At 59.2% G+C, this 15,869-nt stretch overlaps 1 protein-coding gene across 3 annotated transcripts in view; it reads left to right on the plus strand.

Annotated features, from left to right (window-relative positions):
* The window catches only part of SHANK3 (SH3 and multiple ankyrin repeat domains 3), a 49,190-nt gene that overhangs the window by 29,649 nt on the left and 3,672 nt on the right, over positions 1-15,869 (plus strand). For all 3 annotated transcript variants that reach the window (XM_042948251.1, XM_042948253.1, XM_042948252.1), the window contains exons 18-20: positions 2,357-2,487; positions 3,114-3,198; positions 7,181-9,452. In XM_042948251.1, coding sequence (XP_042804185.1) covers positions 2,357-2,487; positions 3,114-3,198; positions 7,181-9,452 — 2,488 coding nt within the window. The remainder of the gene's footprint in view (positions 1-2,356; positions 2,488-3,113; positions 3,199-7,180; positions 9,453-15,869) is intronic.

A 15,869-nucleotide genomic window follows, 5' to 3' on the forward strand; every position in this document is an offset into this window, starting at 1 on the left:
GTGACGGGTGATTCCTCGCCCCTGGGGCCCATCATACCTGCTTGGGTTCTGGCTGTTTAAACAGCTGCACATCGAGCTGTGTCGCCAGCACATGTGGAATCTTGATAACCGGTGTATGTGAGGCTGATGGGAATGTGCGGTTCCCGGTGCCCCAGACCTGGTTCCCAGAGGGCTTCCTTTTCTTTTTTGAGTGTGTAAAAGAATTTAAGAATATATTTTCTAATAATGGGGATTGGTGTGACCCTCACCAGCTGGTAGTTCGGAGAGTTCTCGGTTCCTTCTCTTTTGGAAATAATTCTGGCCTGGCCCCAGCACCGTCACCTTACCTCCAACAGCATTTGCTTTGCTAACTTCATGTGCACTCTGCTTTTGGTCTCTGGGATGAGTTCTTCTGGAGCTAGACATGCAGCTTCTAAGTCCGCAGCTCGGGTGAGCACATGCTCACTTTTTACTTCACTCATGTCTTTATGTCTGAGGTTTCCGGAAAATGTGGTTGTTAAGTCTGACCCCTAACTTATTGGATCTATGGTCTGGAGCACTCGGATCTCTCAGAAATTCAGTTTCTTTTTGGGTAAAATGAGGGCGGTATCAGTATCTTCTTTGTGTGCTTGTGAGGAACGAGAGGAGAAGGCTCATCACAAGCTCTTTTAACTGAAAATCACCAAGGACTGAACGCAGGGTGGTGATGGTGGCTTCAGCTTCCAAAGGGGAATTATTTGCTTCATTACAAAAACAAAGAAGAAGATCCCTCTAACGAGCCCTTCCTGGCGTGCACCTGGGCCCAGGTACAGTGGCGCTGGGAGCTCACCCAGGACCGGTAAGCTAGTCTGTAGATGGAGCATGTTCTGGTGAGTTGTCACGTTTGCTGAACTCCTGTGTTACTCAGGGCCCAGGCTGGACACTCAGGGCACGCAGGGGATGGTACTGGCTCTTTCCTCCTGAGAGCTCACGAGCTCTCTGGGGAGAGAAGGCGCACCGTGTGTGTTCAGTGCTTCCCCTGAGCCAGGCAGGGCAGCACTTCTCATGTGTGGACACTGACAGTAGGTGCAGACAGTAGACGCTGAAGCAGCCACCATTTTAGGGTTGTTTTATCAGATAAGGAAACTGAGTCACAGAGAGGTTAAGTCAGGACAGAGGTGGTACGCGATGTGGGTCTGGTCCGGGTTGGGTGCCGGCCAGCTCTGACTTCTTTCTCCGTGGCAGTTGCCGAGTGGGTTGCAGAGGCAGAGCCAGGAGGTGCTGGTGGGAGGTGTTGGGGCTGACTGTGTCCTCTGACAACAGGCACTTGGAGAGCGAAAGCCCGGGCGTGACCAGACACATGGCCCTCTAGGGTGGCATGGGCCCTGAGGGCTTGGGGATTCAGACCCTGAGTGACGAGTGGGGTGAGGTCAGTGTGGCAGCCATGTGGGCACGGGAGCTGCCCCCAACTCCTGCTGCAGCCCACATCCGGCCCTGAGCGGACCACAGCTGCCAGTTCTCAGACACATGCGTTTAACACAATTTCCAAGTCATGTTGATAATCAAAAACACCACTTTAAAAAGTACTAAACAGCTTTAATAAAAACAAGCAAACAAAGCTTTTCTTTATGATGGATTTGAAAAGAATGCTGCCTGAGGCCTCCTGGTGCCTTTCTCCCTTCTAGGGCCTTGTTCACCCATCAGCTCCCCACCCCTCCCACCCCCCATCTTCCTTACCCTCCTCTCAAGGGGCCCGTGGAAGCCCCTTCAGCACCATCAGCACCTCCCACCCAGGGTGGGGCTGCTTTTCCAGGAATGGAGGTTCTTTGGCCTGCTCATCTGCCTGGAGCCATATTTTTAGGTCCCTAGCCTGGGACTGTGAGTTCTGTTTTCAGGCAGTGTCCCCTGTTCATTCATTCGTAGCTTATTCACACCTTCCATGGGCACCTGCTGCACACCAGGGTCTGTCCTAGGGCTGAGGTCCACCAGAGGCAGCTTAGCTTTTGGTGCAGCAGCTACAGACAGATGAGTAGTGCCAGGTGTTGAGGAGAAAAGGGACAGGGCCAAGGGCAATAAACGCAGGAAGACTTGAAACTCCAAACAGTGCCGTCCCTGTCCTGGTCCTCTCCCGAATGGTCAGTCAGGCTTTTCCTGGAGTGGGGTCCGAAGGGTGACCTGGACCACCCTTGGAGGACAGAGCGGCCAGGCGGGAGTGGGACTCAGATGGGATGCATGTTACTCGGCTTCTGGCCCCCGGTCTCAGGTCTGGAAGAAGGGACATCAGGCGGGCAGGGCCCAGTGGCTCCGTTAACATCAGGAGGACTCAGCATGGGGTGCACGAGGGTGGAGCAGGTTCAGGGTCCGGGTGGTTGAGATGGTGCCTCCCTTGGCTGTGCAGAGAAGCTGGATGAGATCCTGGCAGCCGCCACGGAGCCCACGCTGAGGCCAGACATCGCGGACGCTGACTCCAGAGCTGCCACTGTCAAACAGCGGCCCACGAGTCGGAGGATCACACCTGCTGAGATCAGTGTAAGCCACCCCAGCAGCTGGAGGGGGGGGGGGGCATGGGGAGGGGAGGAGGCAGGGAGGGGCGCGGGGGTCAGAGCTCCACGTCCCCTACTGTGCGTTTGTGCATTTTTCTGGGGTGGCAGTCCGCCATTTGGACCCTCCTCTCCAGGGGTGAGGGTGAAGGACCCCATGGCTTCTCCTCACACACGTGGGGAAATCTTGTCCTCCCAGAATGGCCACAGTTTAACAAATGCTGAGCGCTCACTCTTGGCCCTGGGTCCCAGTGCCTCCTGCATAGCCACACCCAGGACCACCTAGAGCACCCCAGCCCTGTTGAGGGTACAATGCGGTGTCTCTGCACCCCGCCCCCCGACTCCTCTCACTTGGCATCTTCTGGGCTGCTCCCCCAGCCTTGTCCATGTCAACCCTACCCAGTACTCTATGCCCAGGCCCCCACTGGCTATGCCCCTGCTCTCTGGAGTCTCTATGCCTGGGTCTGAGTCTTGGGTCAGGCCCCACTGGTCCAGCACCATTGCGATTAGTGTGTGGGGTGTTTGATCTCAGGCTTAGAAGGATGGCCGGGGCTGGATGGAGAACTGGGACCCCCAGTGCCCTAGAGCTTCCTTCTAACCCCCCAACTCCAACAGTCTTTATTTGAGCGCCAGGGCCTTCCAGGCCCAGAGAAGCTGCCCGGCTCCCTGCGGAAGGGGATTCCACGGACCAAGTCTGTAGGTACGGCTGGGCTGGGGGTTGCATGGGGCTGGGGTGGATGTGGGGCTGGAGGACCCTGTCTCTTCCAACCCTCCAATTGGGGTTTTAAGGTTTCCTCTGAGAACCCCATCTCCCTGGTCATAGCCCAGGAATCTCATTTGTTTGTGGACATATGTGGGATCCGTCCTTTCCCCAAATCCACAGAAACTGCCAAAAGAGACCCTTGAGGCTTCCTCACTCCATCCACCACTTCCTGTCCATTGTGCCCCCATCCCTGCTCTGGTCCACTATTGCCCCCCCATCCGCTCCTCCCCCTCTAGTCTGCGACCCCCGACACTCCTCCCCGTCCAGTCTGCGCCCCCCCATCCGCTCCTCCCCGTCCAGTCTGCGCCCCCGACATTCCTCCCCGTCCAGTCTGTGCCCCTCCATCCGCTCCTCCCCCTCTAGTCTGCGACCCCCGACACTCCTCCCCGTCCAGTCTGCGCCCCCATCCACTCCTCCCCGTCCAGTCTGCGCCCCCCACACTCCTCCCCATCCAGTCTGCGTCCCTCCATCCGCTCCTCCCCGTCCAGTCTGCGCCCCCCCCACACTCCTCCCCGTCCAGCCTGCGCCCCCCACCAGGTATTGCTCTGTATCTCTCTTTTCCTTCACAGCCAGTCTTCTCCAGAAGTCACTTGCAGTTGCTGTCTCTGTCCTCACCTGCTCCTCAGCTTGGGGCAGCGTAGCTCTGTCCACACCTAAAACTGACTTTGCTGCCACCAGGGTCACCAGCGGTTTGCAGGGCATTCCTTCCAGCAGACACATGACCAGCCCTTCTCTTGTTGACCTCAACTGGCATTTGATTTTTCGGCTCACCTCCCCAGAGCTTTAGGACATTTCCTGGTTCTTTCCTCTGTTCTCAGGCTGTACCTGTTCGGGACAAGATGTAAACCTAAAAAAAACCTCCACACCCAATGTGGGTCCTCTCAAGGCTGTGTCCTTAGCCTCTGTGCCTGCTGTACCTGTCTCTTTGGGGCCTCATCATGCCTCACACTCGCTGTCACGCCTCTCATGTAGCCATCTCTCTCGACCCCAGACTGGGGCATCTCACAAGCTCCACTCACTGCCCTTCCTTCTAGACATGTAGTCCCCCCTCACCCGCCCACTTCTCCATCCATTCCTTCACAGACCTGCCCACTTGTCCATCCATCTGTCTGCATACACTGCAGCTCCCCCATCATCTGTTCATCATCAGAGTAAACACCACAGTGTTTACGCACACTGGTTCATCTCATACTTACAGTAACCCTGTTGAGGTAATACTGTTAGTACCTCTGTATTACAGGTAAGGAAACTAAGGTAAAGAGGTAAAGTGACTTGCCCAAGGTCTTACCTTGTCTTCTGGTAAGACATCATGCCAGCCATCTGCCCAGACCTGCCCAAAGGGGGCTTTCTGCAGAGCAGAGACCATCCCATATCCCTCCAGTTCACCCGTGGTGGGCTCTTCATTGCCTTGGGGCCTTGGGGACCAGTCTCAGCCTTCTCCTACTTCATCTGGGGGCATTTGTCTCCATTTCCTTCTTACCCGGGTGTACCAACACTCGCTATTCTGCACCTGGCCTCAGTCTGCCTGGATGGCCTGTCGCTCAGCCCAGCCCAGTCCTAGGACTGACCACCACAGGTCCAGATCTCAGTGCCTTCCCTGCAGGATGTGAGCCTCTTGGTGGGTATTCCTCCTGGACCCTCCTGTGCTCGTTCTGTGAGTGAGTGAGAGGGGTTCATCTTCAGGCTCCTTGCCCTGGCCTGCTGCCCACCACCAACGTGAGTGTTGGTCAAGGTGTCAGATTCCCAGAGTCCCCCACCCACCCTTGTCCTGGGCACATGATTCAGTCCCGGAAACCTCAGGGTCCTGGTCCATAAACTTGAGTCCCATCTAGTACTTGCCTCCAAGTCTACGATGTGGCTCACCCAGTGGGCTGTACTCAGAGGCTGAGTATAGGCCTCAACCACTGATACTGTTCCTAGATGCAGGTCCTGAATCTTGAGGCTGGAACACAGTGTTTGAGAAATGTTTGCTACTCTTCATTGGACAGAGGTCCCCACCCCACCTTGGGTGGTATCAGAACAGATTCCCCACTTCATCCCAGGCAAGTGACTTACCTTCACCCTAAGTTAGAATTTGGCATGCCAAATCTCCTGCGTCTTCTAGGAGCACAAGCTTTTCCCCATGTAGTTTGTCTCATAAGATAAGTTGTGCAGCGGGGAGGAGGCCCCAAAAGAACCTGGCACAAATCCTGTGTCCAGCCATGGGGGTGGAAGGCAGACCTAAAAATGATGATGATGATGATGATGATGATGATGATGATGATGATCATCTCGGCCTCCTTCCTGGGATGCTTCTAGGTGCTCAGCCCCATGCTGTAGGCTTTAAATGGCTCCAGCTGTGGCAGCCCCACAACAGGGGCCGGCATTTCTCTTGAGATTAGGAAACTGACCTGCTAAGAGATTAAGTAATGTCAGACAGTAACTTCCAATGCCAGAATTCAAGCCACACGAAAACCCACCTTTGCTGCGCCCGGGGTGAAGAGCTGTCATGCAGGACAAGATGCAGATCGTGCAGTGCGGGAGGCCTGGGGAGACCCCCTTGGCTAAAGGAGGAGGTGGCTGGGAACAGGCAATCTGCACTGCAGTGAGTTCATAAAAATGCAAGCAAGTACAGAGTGAAGCCAAGTGTAGATTCCTAAGGCACTGCACCAGAGACCTGTGCGTATCAACACGGAGGAAACATTCACCCACTGTCCTCCGGTTGGGCCGTCGAACACTTGCAGCCTAACTGAACGTGCGTACGGTACAAGTGTCCATGCTGTGCCCACAAGGACACTTGGGAGATCTTGCCAGGCTCTGGCCAGGCAGCAGGACAATGAGGGCCCTGAGCATCCCAGTCCTGCTCTCGCACAGACCCTAACTCGGGCAGCAGAGCGGGTTTCATTTTAAGCCTGTGTTGCCCATGAGAGAATTGAGATTCAGGGGGGCCCAGGGCCTGGCCTGGGGTCACACAGCCCATAGGGAGTACAACTGACACATGGGTCAGGTGCTTAGTCTACAATTCCGCTTTAGCTCTTCCTCCTTCCCTTCCACCCTCCCTCACTGAAGTTCAGCCATTGAGGTTATAGCAGTGACCGGGCAGTGTGTCCGGTCCAGTCCACTTGGGTCTCTGGGATGGAGCCTCTCAGGGCTTGTCTTTTCACAAACACCTTCTCAGCTGGGCGCCAGCCTTCTTTCTGCCAGATGCATGGCTCAGCTGGCCACAGTCCTGCTGCCCCTCTGACTACAGTCCGTGCATCACTCCTACTCTGGGAGAGCGTCCCCCTAATTACTGACCATCTCTCTTCTTCCCGTCTCTGGTTGCCACCAGGGAACTCCCGGTGACACCTGCTTGTTCCATTGCTGCAATGTGGCCTCGCTCAGTCTTGGATGGAAGCCATGCACCAGCCGCCCCTACCTCTTCTGTGCAGTTGTCTTCACCACTCCGCATGGGGGGATGTGTAGGGGCTGCCCCGATTCTCCCTGGGTGTCTTCTTTGGGCCCTCTCAGTGTGATGGGGCTTGGGCAGGTCTTGGCCCAAACCCAAGACTTTGGGTCCTTTCACAGTCTGTTGGTGGGGCCCTCCTCTGCCTTATATCTGAAAGAATACCTCTCCCCACGTCTTTCCAAGAGCCCCCTCCCCCCAACTCAACACTGGGCTTGGGGTGCAGAGCTGGCATCCAGGGAGGAGCCCAGACTAGGGGCCTCGCTCAGATCTCCTGCTCTGGGCTGCCTTGTCCCCTTTTCTCTCAGACCCCAGCCTCCGTGCCCTTCCTGACCCCGTCCTCCCCCACTGGGTATCACTTCCCGCCAATTTCTAAGGGGGTGGCTTCGCAGTCCTTGCATCTGGGGCCATGGCTGCCCTCAGGTGGAGTCAGGGCAGGGCTGGCCCCTGCACAGGGCCGGTGCCAGGGTCTCACCAGGGCCCTTCTGTCCGCAGGGGAGGATGAAAAGCTGGCGTCCCTGCTGGAGGGGCGCTTTCCGCGCAGCACGTCCATGCAAGATACGGTGCGAGAGGGCCGTGGCATCCCGCCCCCGCCGCAGACCGCACCGCCGCCCCCACCCGCTCCCTACTACTTCGACTCCGGGCCGCCCCCCGCCTTCTCACCGCCACCCCCTCCAGGCCGCGCCTACGACACAGTGCGCTCCAGCTTCAAGCCCGGCCTGGAGGCGCGCCTGGGCGCTGGGGCCGCCGGCCTGTACGATTCTGGCGCGCCCCTGGGTCCGCTGCCCTACCCAGAGCGGCAGAAGCGTGCGCGCTCCATGATCATCCTTCAGGACTCGGCGCCGGAGGCGGGCGACACCCCCCGGCCTCCTCCGGCAGCCACCCCACCGGAGCGTCCAAAGCGGCGGCCGCGGCCACCCGGCCCCGACAGTCCCTACGCCAACCTGGGCGCTTTCAGCGCCAGCATCTTCGCGCCGTCCAAGCCTCAGCGCCGCAAGAGCCCGCTGGTGAAGCAGCTGCAGGTGGAAGACGCTCAGGAGCGCGCAGCCCTGGCAGTGGGCAGCCCTGGCCCGGGTGGCGGCAGCTTCGCCCGGGAGCCCTCCCCGACGCACCGTGGGCCTCGGCCAAGCGGCCTTGACTACGGCCCCGGGGAAAGCCCCGGCCTCGCGTTCGGGGGCCCAGGCCCGGGCAAGGACCGGCGGCTGGAGGAGCGGCGCCGCTCAACCGTGTTCCTGTCGGTGGGAGCCATCGAGGGCAGCACACCTAGCACAGACCTGCCCTCCCTGCAGCCCTCCCGCTCCATCGATGAGCGCCTGCTGGGGGCTGGCGCCGCCGCCACCACCACCACCACCACCACCGGCCGAGACCTGCTCCTGCCCTCCCCCGTCTCTGCTCTGAAGCCATTGGTCAGCGGCCCGAGCCTTGGGCCTTCAGGCTCCACCTTCATCCACCCACTCACCGGCAAACCCCTGGACCCCAGCTCGCCCCTGGCCCTCGCCCTGGCCGCTCGAGAACGTGCTCTGGCCTCCCAGGCACCCTCCCGGTCCCCCACGCCTGTGCACAGCCCTGACGCTGACCGCCCCGGGCCTCTGTTCGTGGAGGTGCAGGCCCGCGACTCTGAGCGAGGGGCGCTGGCCTCCCCAGCCTTCTCCCCAAGAAGCCCCGCCTGGGTTCCTGTGCCTGCTCGGAGGGAGCCGGAGAAAGCACCCCGGGAGGAGCGCAAGTCGCCAGATGATAAGAAGTCCATGATCCTCAGCGTCCTGGACACATCCCTGCAGCGGCCGGCCGGCCTCATCGTCGTGCACGCCACCAGCAATGGGCAGGAGCCCAGCGGGCTGGGGGCTGAAGAGGAGCGCCCGGGCACCCCGGAGCTGGCCCCCGCCCCCGCACAGTCCGCAGTGGTGGCAGAGCCCCTGGCGAGCCCCCGGGCTCAGCCCCCTGGCAGCACGGCTCCGACAGACCCCGGGCCGGGCCAGGGCAGCTCCGAGGAGGAGCCAGAGCTGGTGTTCGCTGTGAACCTGCCGCCCGCCCAGCTGTCCTCCAGCGACGAGGAGACCAGGGAGGAGCTAGCCCGCATCGGGCTGGTGCCGCCTCCCGAAGAGTTTGCCAACGGGGTCCTGCTGGCCACCCCGCTTCCTGGCCCGGGTCCCTCACCCACCGTGGTGCCAGGCCCGGCCTCAGCGAAGCCGAGCAGCGAGCCGCCTCCTGCCCCTGAGTCTGCAGCTGACTCGGGGGTGGAGGAGGCTGACACGCGCAGCTCCAGCGACCCCCACCTGGAGACCACAAGCACTATCTCCACGGTGTCCAGCATGTCCACCCTGAGCTCGGAGAGCGGGGAGCTCACGGACACCCACACCTCCTTCGCCGACGGACACACTTTTCTACTCGAGAAGCCACCAGTGCCTCCCAAGCCCAAGCTCAAGTCCCCGCTGGGGAAGGGGCCGGTGACCTTCAGGGACCCGCTGCTGAAGCAGTCCTCGGACAGTGAGCTCATGGCCCAGCAGCATGCCGCCTCTGCCGGGCTGGCCTCCGCTGCCGGACCTGCTCGCCCTCGCTACCTCTTCCAGAGAAGGTCCAAGCTGTGGGGGGACCCCGTGGAGAGCCGGGGACTCCCAGGGCCTGAAGATGACAAACCAACTGTGATCAGTGAGCTCAGCTCTCGCCTGCAGCAGCTCAACAAAGACACACGCTCCTTGGGGGAAGAGCCGGTTGGTGGCCTGGGCGGCCTGCTGGACCCCGCCAAGAAGTCGCCCATCGCGGCAGCTCGGTGAGCAGGGCGGTGTGGGGAGGGTCCTGTCCCGTGTCCATGGCCCCCCCCACCCACCCTGTGTTTTTCCTCTTGTCTGTCCGCCATCGGAGGTTTCCTCCGTTCCCCTCCCCGGTCCATTCTATCCCACCCCTTACCTGTCCGTGGCATGCCTCTCTGTCCACTTGTGTCCTTTGTCTGCCCTTGCTTTGTCTGTGTGAGACAAGTCTCATTCAGGGATCCGAAATCTTGGGGCCGCTGTTCTCTCCATCCTGTTGGTGCTAGGAGTGGGGGCTGGGCACCCATCAGAGACCCAGCGGGGCCGGGCACCTCCACAGCCCTCCTGGAGACGCCCTGCCTTGGGGGGGTTCTTGTGGGCTCTCACTCTTTTGCTCCCGACCAAAGCTGCCTCTCCTGTTACGGGTTGTTCTGTGCTCCATCCTGGAGTTGCAATCCGCTCCCCTCCCGCCACTGTTCAGCTTCGCTGTGAGCCTGTGGGCCCCCAACCCCATCCTCCCTGCGGCCACATGGCTGGTGCCACCTTTCCTGTAGCTGCCTCCTGCCTTGCTTCCTTTTGAGGCTTAGAGTACACAGACTCCTTTTCCTTTTGGGACGCACCAGCAGCTCCCTGGTTCTGCCCCAGAAAAATTTGTCTCTCTGCTCTGCCTCAGAGCCCCTTAAACACAGACTGCAGTGCATTTTCAAAGTGCATTAAGAAGCCATTCTTAGGGGGAAGTCACAGCATCCCTCCATACTCCATCTGCCCTCTCGCCTTCTCCGTACCTTCCCTGTTCCTCTGTCTGTCTGCTCGTCCCACCTCTTGCCCAGGGTGGGGACTTGAAGAGGCCACGTTGTGCCCTGGAAATGGGGGTGGGGGTTGCTGAGCAAGGGGCTGGGGTGCTGCTCTGGTAGAGCTGCCAGAGCCCCTGGGCTGGTCCCTTGGATATTTCCTTGAGGACCCCATTCCCAAGGCTTTGCTCCTGAAGGGATCCCCCTTGGGCCTGTGGGCTCCATGGATGTTGGTGGGAGAGCTGGTTCCTGCCCACTGGTGCTGGTCTGAGGCAGCGCTGGTAACCCCCTGGCTGGCCCTTGTCTGCCCTTTTCAAGCTGCCTTTGCCTTCTGTACCCCTTTAGGCCCTCCTCCCTCTTCTGGCTTTGTCGGGGGTGGGGTGGGGTGGGGTGTGAGGTGCCACTGCCTGGCCTCCTTCTTGCTCCCTGAAGACCAGCCTATTGGGCCCTTTCCTGTCAGCCTTGGAAGGCACAGCTCACAAAGTGAGGGATTCAGTCTTATTCACACGGGCTTGTCTGATTTACCTTCTTCCAGTTAAGGGTTCAAAAGATATGTGGGGGCTTGGGAAGCTCACGGTGCCTCCCCTAAGTGGTCCAGGAATATTGTCCTTCAGCTCCTGTCATCTCAGGGGCTCACTTTGGGGCCCTCTCCCCTTTTTGCCTCTTCCAACTCCCAGCTGAATGTGAAAGCCCTCTTTCCAGCAGGGCAATGCCAAAGGTACCCTGAGAGTGGGCGTTATGGGCATGGCCAGGGTATCCATTTGGGATGAGTAGCCCAGGTCCTGGGCCTCTGCAGGACCTAACCCCTGGGGATGGGGGGGGGGGTTCCCTGACCCACCCTCGACCAGCCCCTATCTTCATCTCTGCTTCTCCTCCCTTGCCAGTCCCTCTGTTCTCTATGTCCTTTGGTCCCAGTGAAAATTAAAGCCATTTAAAGTGGGAAGCACAGTTCCTGATACAGTGCAGGCCCTCAATAAACGTTTGCTCAACAGACGAAAGAACTAAGCTAAATGCAAGCACTGTCTTTTGTGACCTGTAATCTAGGGAGGGGGCTTAGGATAAATATCACTGAAGGACAGACACATGATTCAGATGCACTGGTTGTTGGACCCCATGATCAGGCTCAGGCGAGCCTGGGTCTTGTCATTTGCTCTGCTGGCTCCCATGGGGTGGCTGGGCACCCTGAGCATTTCTCCTCTGTCAGGGTAAAGGTCTCTTGTCCCATGGCTCTGGGTTGTGCCAGGACCCTGTGTTTGTGTTCTGATTTGGACATGGGATGGGGCAGGGCAAGACCCACAGGTGCCAGCTTTGCACCCCACCTACCCCACAGGTGCACTGGAAAGGGAGCCTCTTTGACTTGGCACTTCTTGCAAAAGTCCAGCCTCTGATTGGCTTCACATGGGTCCCCTGCTTTCCCCTGGATGAATCAGCAGGGTCAGGGATGCTGTAAGGCCTCCATTGGCCAGGCCTGAGTCCTGTGCTCTCCTGGGAGCTGGGGCACGGGGCCAGCCCACCTAGCAAACAGGTGCTGAGAGTGAGGGAGGGCGGGTCTCCAGAGGAAAATCAGCTGCTGTTACGGGGGTCCAGATGCTGGAAAACCTAAAACAACACAAGTCCCTTGTGACACGTTCTCACCAATGTCGGCAGTTTGCTTCATTCCCTGGCATCAGCTTGGGGTCAGAGGGCCCTGGATATCAACTCTCAGCTAGTTGCATCTGAGCTCTGTAGTCTTGGACGAGCCACTGTGAACTTCAGTCCCTCCCCTGAGAGATGGTGACGGTGACACCCTGAAGCACCAAGCTCAGGGCTGCAGCATGGTGGGCTCTCATGAAGTGGGCGCTCAGCCAGGTCCTTCGTGGGAAATAAAAGGGCCGGATATTGCGCTAGAAAATGCCAGGTCATATTATTTCACTTCTACAGCCATTCTCTCAGATGGATAACAGTATACTCTCCATTTTCCAGACAATAAAACTAAGGTTCTAAAGAGGTCTATTGCAGCTGGTAAGTGGTGGTATCTGTCTGGCCCCAAGCCCCACTCTCTGTTCACTGTACTCTCGGGGCTGTGTCGTTAAGCCCCTTCTGGTGACGGATGCTGGGTTTCTGTGCGGTAGCCTCTCACACAGAAATGCGCACCTGTTCACTGGGTAGACTGACACCGTTATCTATCAATCGCGTATATCACAAATAGCACGTGTATTCTGAAATCGCTTATCCTCGAGTCCGCGCAGCGCTCCCTCGTCAGCCCAGCTACGCGGAGCCATCCCTCTGCCCTGCCTTCCTATTCCCACTTCCCTCTGCACCCCCTTCTCTCGTTCACACTTCCTTTGGCCCTCTCTGCTTCCCCTCACCCCTCAGATCTGGGTGAAACCACAGTCCCCTGGCGTGGACCCCACTGCCCACTCTTGGCTTCTGGCCAGAGGCAGGGGGCTGAGCGGAGGATTCAGTGAGCGTGTGGAGTCGGCCCCTCCACGTGGCTGGCAGGAGCTGTGGTGCCCGCCAGGGCTGCTGGGCAGCTCTCGTTTGCGGCTCACTGTGGCCGGAACCTAGCACTCCTCTCTCATTTAGCGATGAACTGCTAGCGATACGGCCTCTAAGAGAAACGTTCAAAGTGCGGGAAGTTCCGGTGTCTGGGTGGGGCTGTTTCCTTCCCGGGACCATTCTTGGCAGAGGCCCCAGAGTAATTGCCTTGGCCACCTGGAGGGACCTCTGGCTTTTTGCAACATCGATCCTAGACTATTCATCTGCTCTATGCTTCTAGCTTCGGGTCTAGCCCTCGTATAGACAGGACGTCCATCCTCTCAGAGCCCCACCACGGTCTTTGGGGCTCACATCTGTACCCAACTCCACTCGCCTTCGGATCGGAATCCCACATGTCGTCTGAAGTCCATAGTGTCTCTGAGCACCGCAGAAACACTCAGCTCTGCTGTGGCTTTCAGCTTTACATCTGTCTGACCCTCACCTCTGGTTTCATAGAAAAAAGTTCATGGTGAAATAGCTGTGGAAATACAAAGTGGAAGGGGTGTCTTTCCTGCATCTTCTTAGCCCCTTTGATGTGCTTTGCGCCATGGTCTCGAACCTGTTAGGTCTCAGCTTCTCTGGCAGATCGTTAGTTAAGTGTCTTGCAGAAGACACACATTCCTTATAATGGGGTAGAAACCCTGCTCTGGTGACTTTCTGCGGACCCTGTTCTACTAACATGTTTGGCTGGGATCTGGATACCACCTTGTGTCACCGCAGGTATCTCAAGGCCAGCGGGGCTTCTTCTGAAACCCGGGCTGACACTTGTGGTGTGACGGCCGACGCAAGAGCACTGGGGCCAGGATGTGCTTTGTCCTTGCAGGCCACACGAAACTGGGTCACATGCTTCAGGAGCCCTGAACTATGCTGGGGGAGCAGGAAGTGCTCACAGATGAGGGGATGTAGAGGCATTTGGAGTGTGTTGAGGTTGGGCGGTGAGAAGGCGAAAGGCTGGAGACGCCCTGAGCGGAGAGTGCGCTTTGAAGCTTAGGAGTCTGTATCTAGTTTTGCGCTGCTGTTGAGGGTTATGTCCCTGAGTGGAGCTCCCAGACTGCAAAAGCCCACGAGGCCTAGACCTGCCCTGCATGAGTGCACTGGCAGAAGGCCCAAGACAGAGGCCAGGACCAGAGCTTGGGCTTTTCCTTGTCTGTTGGTGCCAACAGGCAGTCAAGCCTGGGAGGGACACGTCCCATTATTTTTGTTCGCTGACATTTAGCTTTGTCAGTGAGGAGATGAGGTGAGAGGTGCTGAGTGACAATGTCTGGACCCTGAGGTGGCCGGGGGGGGGGTGAGGATAAGGGCCTGGGTTAATGCTGGGAGCCCTCCATGAAAAGGAGGAGGAGCTGAGGGTGGCTCCCGGTCCCTGGTGTGGGGAGGACTGGGGGAAGGGAGAGCATGTTTGGAGGCCCCAGTAGAGGTCTGGAGCTCAGGAGAGCCTGGGCTCACACGAAGCATTCTTGGGCACGTCAGCCGTAGCCAAGGGTGGGAGTGGACTACGTGGCCCAGGAGAAAGTGTGTGTGCCGAGAGGAGAACCCACAAAACCCATCTAGGAAGGAAGGGGTCCTGCTACAGCCTGGGTAACTGCAGGGGTGTGGGGCAAGGGGCGAGGGGCGAGGGGCGAGGGGCGAGGGGCGAGGCCAGACCCCAGTGGCTGAGGAATCACCAGGCAGCAAGACAGTAGCAGATTCAGACGTGGTGGAAGAGACGTCCGGGGCCGCGGAGCCTTGCGGAGCCATCTGGAGGAGGATGCTGACGGCATTCAGGGGTGCCCGGTGAGGTACCGCTCGTTAGGGGGCGGGTGGCCCAGAGCCCCTTTGGGAGGCTGGCGGGTGCTGTGATGTGGCCACACCGTGGCTGGGGCCCGGCTGGGGCGGCGTCAGTTGAGACTGGCAGTGGACGGTGACGGCTGTGCCGAAGTGGCGTGGAGACTTGGCTGTGGACGCTGCTGGGGTTCCTGCTCAGGGGACGACGTGGGCAGTTCCCTGCTCCCCTGGAGGAAGGGAGGAGGGGCAAGCACTTGGGCCACGGGTACCCTTGGCCACTCCCTGCTGTGTCCTGGGGCCTTGGGAGGCCACAGACTTCCTTGTGCTCTTCTTGTAGGCCTCCTGCCATGTCCGCCATGCTTTGGGCATCCTTAGGACTGGCTCTCTCCCCACTCGCCCACCCAGTGGAATACGGCTCTTCATTCCCTCACTCATGGCACCTCCTGGCATCAGCCGCATTTTCTCCGGCAGGTGCCCATCTCCTGGCACCCACCACCTCTCCTCAGGAGGGTCTGCCTGGGTGCTGCTAGAGCCCGCCTCAGCCCTCTGACAGGAAGGAGCGCTTCGGCACTGGCCAGAAGGGCGTCCTGGAGCCCAGACCCTGCTCTGGGCTCAGGCCAGGCGTCTCCACTGCACTCCCCAGCACCCGTCCAGTTCTCTCTGCCTTCACAGCTTGGCTGTGGTCCTGCCAACTTGTCAATATGCTTCTGTCACACCGGAGACCCTGGGCACACCCACATGGTTCCACTGAAACTTAACCCTTGGGGTAGGGCTAAGCAGGATTCCCTCCTGAGACACGAGGTCCTCAGGCCTGAGTCGCTGTGTGAGAGTCGTGGTGGGGCTATACTGGGGCCATCCCCTCAGCACCTTCCCCTGCACTGCAGCCCCCACCCTAGCATTTCCCTAGCAGTCACCGCCACCTGGGCACCCACCACCCCCTTGCAACATCCCCTTGGGTACCCTCCCTCTCTCCTTCACTGCTGACCCACTTTGCCCCAAAGCCCAGGTGGTGCCAGGGAGATCAGGTGTGGTGGGAGCAGGGAGGGTTTTTTCTGGCCGGTGCCTGTTCCCTGAGCCCACCCCAGGTGTCCTTAGAGCCCCTCGCCATGGGGGGTAGGGTGGAGGGAGGCCTGGTTTCAGGAGGCTCTGCTGTGGGTCTGAGCCCTGGGGGGAGGCAGCGGGGAGAGCGGCTGAGGGGAGAAAGCCGGTGGAAAGTGATGGAAGCTGGAAACTGGAACTGAGGTCGAGCGGGAGGGACAGACAGAACTGGATCTTTAGGGAGAGGCTGGTCTTGCCCAGGTGGGAGATGAAAAGACAAAGCCCGCACGGAGGGGCGGAAGGACGCCCAGGGTGCCCTGTGCGGTGCGA

This window comes from Panthera leo, chromosome B4 (assembly GCF_018350215.1).
Source record: "Panthera leo isolate Ple1 chromosome B4, P.leo_Ple1_pat1.1, whole genome shotgun sequence".
In the NCBI taxonomy this organism is placed as follows: Eukaryota; Metazoa; Chordata; class Mammalia; order Carnivora; family Felidae; genus Panthera; species Panthera leo.